The sequence below is a fragment of the Falco peregrinus genome, chromosome 5 (genome assembly GCF_023634155.1).
Source record: "Falco peregrinus isolate bFalPer1 chromosome 5, bFalPer1.pri, whole genome shotgun sequence".
In the NCBI taxonomy this organism is placed as follows: Eukaryota; Metazoa; Chordata; class Aves; order Falconiformes; family Falconidae; genus Falco; species Falco peregrinus.
The window spans coordinates 79980551-79986550 of record NC_073725.1 but is presented as its reverse complement, the minus strand read 5'-3'; the positions used below and the strand labels follow the sequence as shown (position 1 = coordinate 79986550).

Here is a 6000-nt window from a genome sequence, read left to right as displayed (position 1 = left end):
TTCTGCATTTATTCTCTGTATTAACATACATCAAAGATGCAACGAGCTCCTTTAACTGACATTTTCAATAGGAAATACTGAAAAGGCCAGTCCAACTGGTACTGAAGTCTTGGTTTTAAGAGCACAAAATCAATTGCAAACCTTAGCTATGCTAAATAGTCAGCTCAGAAGAGTACAGAAGGTGATCCTAAATGGAATCCACCATTTCTGCACAGAAAAGCACCGGTAATGCAGTCATGGTTATAAAGGAGATCCTCTAGAGCTACTTGCCCTACGAGACAACAAGGCAGAGCTATTCCCACCCTAGGTGGGAGCGAAGGGTGGGTGAAGGGCTGTGAAGACTGCAGATACCAGGTGCCACCTGGGTACCTGGGCCGAGCAGCCGGAGGCAGGAGGAGTTTGCCCATTCAGCCCACCGTGCATACAACTATTCCCTCCCAGTGCCCCCGTCAGACTGCTGATGGCGAGTGTGCACAGACCTCAGTCGAGCCTCACTGCATGCACGTGGCCCTGCAGATGTGAGAGACCACATCGCTGATTTTTCTGCTTGGGTCTGTGTATCTGATTATTGGTTTCTAAATATAATTGGAGATACCGATTTCTTGGCATTTAGTTCTGCTTTAGAAATTTATCTCATGCGTCGGTTTTCCCCATGTTCTCAAAAAGCACCATGACTTCTCTGCCAGGTGAGAAATGGCAAGCTATATTTTTGCTAGGAATAAACACTTCAAAAGCAGAATAAACCCCAAAACACGGGGCTGGAAGCAAGTAGGCCACCACTGTGCTGCAGAAGGCAAAAAAAAGAAAATTCTGAGAAGAGACATTGGGCAAATCCCAGGTTTAGAAGCAAGCATTAAAACCTTTTTCTTTTTATTACCAGCATTTCCAACGTTAAACATCCGTTCCACAGTCCAGAGGTCGGAATATCTGGTACTCCCTCAAGGCACATGGACATGTGCATTTTTTCCCAATACATTCCCCCAAAGTAGCAATACCTTTCTTAACATTCACCAGCTTAAAATAAAGATGTACTGAAAATGTACAATTTATCGTAGGTCTTACAACACATTGGTTTTTTCTCCATATATTTCATCACAGCAATATAAAATTCAAGATCATTAAGTAAAGAGCATGATAATTTATTAGAGCTTCATCTCAAACTCTATATATACATGCTTTTTCAACATTCTTTGTTTTTAGTATGATCTTGATAGAATTTCCCTCAGAGAGATTAGAACGATCACTGAATGAAGTTTTAATTATTTAGACCCAAACTAATGCAAAATACCAACAAAACCAGCATAAAATCTTTTGCATCCAAATTTCTAAGAATGGTAGGTTTTGTAAGTTTAAATATTTAAATGTAAAGGGACTTTATTTCAAGTACTGTAAAAGAGAAACATTGCCACTTACTGGCTGTACCAACGTCTTTGCAATATTTGTAGGCATTTATGTGCATCTTTCAAAAGCTCTATTAACCTTTATACTATTTGTCAATAAAAAGCCCCATTAACATTTAAACTGTGTATGTCTACTTCAAACAAGAATCAAAAGATACCCTGTAAAACCCAGTTATTTATTGCAGACTACATTATTGGGACTGTACACATTGGAGATTTCAAAAAGCTCACATTTCTTAAAGTTAAAACAAACAAACAAAATCAATCATCAGTCAGCAAAAAGGCTACACGTGGCCTGAGCAAGAGATGTGACAGCCACTCAGCTGAACGGGTATCACTGTCACCGCAGTACAGCTTTGTAAAGAACAGTACAACCAGCTGGAGTCGCTTCAGGAATACCGGAGGTCTAAGGAGATCATATTGTATATGAAACTGAAATTTAAACACCACCTTTGCAGTAGGATCATCAGAACTTACCTGACATTAAAAACCAGCGTTACCTGACATTAACAATTTATCTCCATTGGGCAAAAACTCGATTTTAATCAAAGGTAACATAATCATTGGATAAAAACTGAAGTCATAGCTGTGCAGATGACAGACTCTTCCATCAAACTGCTGAACTGGAAGTGCCAAAGATATAATTCACCAGTTCAAGTATGTCCCCCAAAACTTTCCTTCAAGCACTACTGTTATAGTAAAATCCATATGTGCTGCTTCCATGAGATAGGTATTTCAAAAGGTAAGGAATAAGGATCCCAAAATCTAGAGACCAAAAGTGAAGTCAAGCAGTTTATTACCACTGCTTTTACAAATCATTCACGAAGACAGCATGACCTGTTCCACTGAAGAGAAAAAAAAAATAATCATTAATTGTCTTCAAGTATGGGAGATGCACTCACAGTGACAACAGAGGCATTTGTTTCATTGCTTTACAACAGAGATCTACAGACTCCACAGAAAATTTACAACCAAAATGGAGCTAGTGACAAATGGTGCTCATGTAGCAACAACGAAAATGTAAAGTTCGCTAATTCAACAAGAACGTATTTCAGTGGCTTCGCTTCCTCAGGCTCCAGTCTGACGGAGCACCACTTCATGTGATCATTCCTTTTACCTCATGTCCGTCTTGTCTTCTGTTTTTTTGTTTGTCTCTTTGCATCTTCTGAGCCACCTGTGTCAGAACCTGTCTGTCCAAGAGCACGTACTCCTTGCAGTCGAGTTGTCAGCTGTAGCAATAAGGGAATAAGCTGGGCAAAAAAACAAAGGGGAAGCAGCTTGTTATTGCAATGGTAGGTAAGGTCTGAATGATAATGTTCTTTAGACCTCTACATCCCCAAACAAACAGAAGCCATAGCGTAAAATGTCACATCTACAAAGATATCAGAAAATGGCAGCTCTTCTTGGGAAAGAATCAAACCAAACTTCTGGGAATTTCTAGTAATAAAAAACTAAGATGATTGTCAGTAACATTTCTTCCTGTGGCCATCTACCCAAGAACAGCAGCTTGAGTCCTGAGTCTAGAAAATGACCGCTGTTTTCAGCAGAAGCACTTTCAATGACACTGTAGAAAATCCTGGAGATCCCCATGTTTGGTGCTGTCTTACCCATGTCTGAGATGAAATCAAACTGCACATACAAGTTTCTTTTATCAGCAAAACAGAAATCCAGATATAACAGAGAAGACTAGAAGAGCATGGCTTGTTAAGAAAGACAGAGGGGGTTATATAACAGGTAGCTATATTCCTCTTGAGAGCATTTCACTAGGGAGGGTGTAAAGCTAAAGAAACCAGACTCAATGACTTGCAAGATCTTTTTCCAGTCTGATTGTTCCTGAAGTCAATAAAATAATAATTTTCATTCCTATTACCACTGAGTCTGGTTATCTGAATTTGAATGATGCTGTGTTGTTGGTTTTCTTTCCACAGCCACCAAATGAGAAGACAAAATTCAGAAGCAGCCCAGGAACTCAGCTTCACACCAAGTTTTTTTGAAGGACGGTAACTGTCCAAAAACTTGGCTACACTGGCTTTTCTTAAAATGTTTTCTTAAAACATAAGGTAACCACTGACTGCATCTGTCTGGATAGTCACCTCAACAAGCCCTCGCTTAACACAGTATGAAGTATTCATTGACAGACAATAATACTTGGATAAGACAAAAAAATCCCATGACCTACCTTATCATGGTTGTAACCAGCCAACAACAGAAGCAGCGTCAGTGGTAATGCAATGTAAGATCCTTGGGCAATATCTTGTTCAGGCAGCTTTCTCTGGAAAGAGTGGGGACCATGGATTTATCCCTCAGCTTTAAGCAACGCCAGCAATAGGATCATTTGGCATGTCCAGCTCTTCCCATCCTGTGCTGCTCTAACTTTGCCTTCAACTTCAAAGAAGTCCCCTTCATCAGATTCATTCACCTTGTTACCTTCTTGCTGAGGTTTGCTGGTTTTTAAAGCTAATTCAGTGATGGTCAGCCTCCACTTTACAGTCACCCTGGCGTGCTTTGGTTTACCTGTCACATGCTGCCCAAACCTTTATGATCCCAATGATAATATTACAGCAACCATGCCAGCACTAAGTCTTTCAGGCACATCTGCCTCCTTCATTTGTAACTGCCATTTCATGTTTCCCTCATGTTTCACTGGCACCTGAGCATGCAGTGATGCAGAACAGAAATAGATCATTTAAGTATTACAGAGCAAACACTTCACTAAATTGACTGCACCGTTCGGAAGTGCAACAATACACTTCTCTCTCCCAAGGGAGAAGTTTTCCCCTGATGCTAGTTTGAAACCCCTCTGCTTTACCCTCTACTTCAGCTCCAATAACTAAAGCTCTCTTTTGGCCTGGTGATACTTCTGTCATACACGCACAAGTCTTTAAAGGAATTCTGACAACAATCCTACCTCTTTCCTTCAGCCCCCAGTTACTGCAGCCTTTCAGTTAGTCACAGCTACAACCTCTTCCTGAACTCCTTAGCTGCCTCCCACAACGTACCAGGTTATTACATCTCTGCCCGATGCCTTAAATGTGGCCAAATCCAAATTCACTGTCACTTTAAAGCTTCTCATAAAACGCCTTTACATTTACATTAATCGAAAGGTTGGCCAAAATGACAAAATACACGCAGGCTGTACTACCAGACATCACTCTCAAGGTGGACACCTGAACACTATTTTGTAACTATTTTGTACTTACAGTGGGACTGAAGACCAGAGTAATGTGTTTATGATATCCAATAGCAGTGAACAAAACTTGAGGCAGAGTGTAGTCATACTGTGATTTAGACAACGTAGAATCCAGGAGCACCACGTAATTCTGTGGGTAAAAACTGTATCAGTCTACAGCAGCAGTAACAGTCTGAGGCAAAATCAGAGTTAAATGCAAAAGTCAGTTTAACAGGTTTCAAAGCTTCTGGGACACTGGTCACTCCAGCACGAATACAATACTGCAGGCACACCACAAATAACACTTCTGAGTCCTTAGGGGAAAAAAAAATTAAAGTGACTTAAGCTAATTATTCAGCAATATTCTTACCTCTCCATCTCGGAGCAGTGGTGGGAAATGGAAAAACAGGGATAGGCCCAAGTTGACTGTATGAATTGGGTTGTCAAGATTTTCACTTTTATAGAGCTTCACCTGAGGGAAAGAAGAAAGCACAAACCTGGGATTCGACCCTGTACCACAACAGGTATTTCAGACATCCCACATCTTAAGGGATAAAAGCATTTCAAAATTCATCATGTGTTTTATAAACAGAAAGTTGCCAAGTAAGAACACCTGGAATTGTTCCAACCTGGGATGTGAAAAGTCATTGTACAGAACTTGAAGTAACTTAGGAACAACTGATGTCTGACATCTTCATGTATCTAGTGCATTAAAAGTAGTCTGTGCTGTGCACCAACCAAAACTGAGTAATTCTTTAAATAATCCCAGCAGTTTCACAGGAATTTGCAGCTGGGGGTTGTTTCTATTTCTCAGATAGGCTCATTTTTCTTGATTTCAATTTCTCTACACTTACTTAACAAGCTAGAGATCCTCAAGTTACAGAATAGGCCTGAAGTCCCCAGCGAATAGTTTGCTCAGAAACCAGCATAATTATTAGACGGTCGTATCACAGTCAAATAAGGCTGGTAAGGACAGCAGCATCTCCTTACCTGAGGCTGCCTGTACACACAAACGTTTATCAGCCGCTGTGCCTCCTCCAGAGGACACGGTAAGCAAAGAGATGTTTTTTGTGGACCACTCTGCAGCAGCCTTCTAGCACCTATACCATTGTTTCTATACCTCTGGATCAGATATTTGCCAAGGCTCAGCTCTCCTTACAAACACAGCCCAAATGAATTCTCATTGATTCTGCCCAGTGCTACCACTGTTGCAGCTCAAATCACAGCTCACCGGAGTATTCCCTGTCGTTTCATCGAGTCTACACAACCAGAAGGGCCCAGACTGAGGTTACAAAACTGCTCACTTGTCTCTGTATCAAATCTTAGCAGATCTTCCAAAGACAAAAATTTCTGCCTCAAAAGCAAGGGTGATGATTGCACCCACCAACAGCACATGTGCATTACATGCAACGCAAGACCCAACCTAATACA

At 40.8% G+C, this 6000-nt stretch overlaps 1 protein-coding gene across 1 annotated transcript in view; it reads right to left on the bottom strand.

Moving 5' to 3' along the window:
• Positions 1–839: 839 nt before the first annotated feature.
• LOC101914534 (BOS complex subunit NOMO1) overlaps positions 840–6000 on the bottom strand; it is a 28768-nt gene continuing 23607 nt past the window's right edge. Inside the window, exons 28-32 of the mRNA XM_055804456.1 lie at positions 4940–5041; positions 4601–4720; positions 3580–3672; positions 2518–2650; positions 840–2245 (exon numbers count right to left, since the gene is read on the bottom strand). Coding sequence (XP_055660431.1) covers positions 2519–2650; positions 3580–3672; positions 4601–4720; positions 4940–5041 — 447 coding nt within the window. The 3' untranslated portion in view covers positions 840–2245; position 2518. The remainder of the gene's footprint in view (positions 2246–2517; positions 2651–3579; positions 3673–4600; positions 4721–4939; positions 5042–6000) is intronic.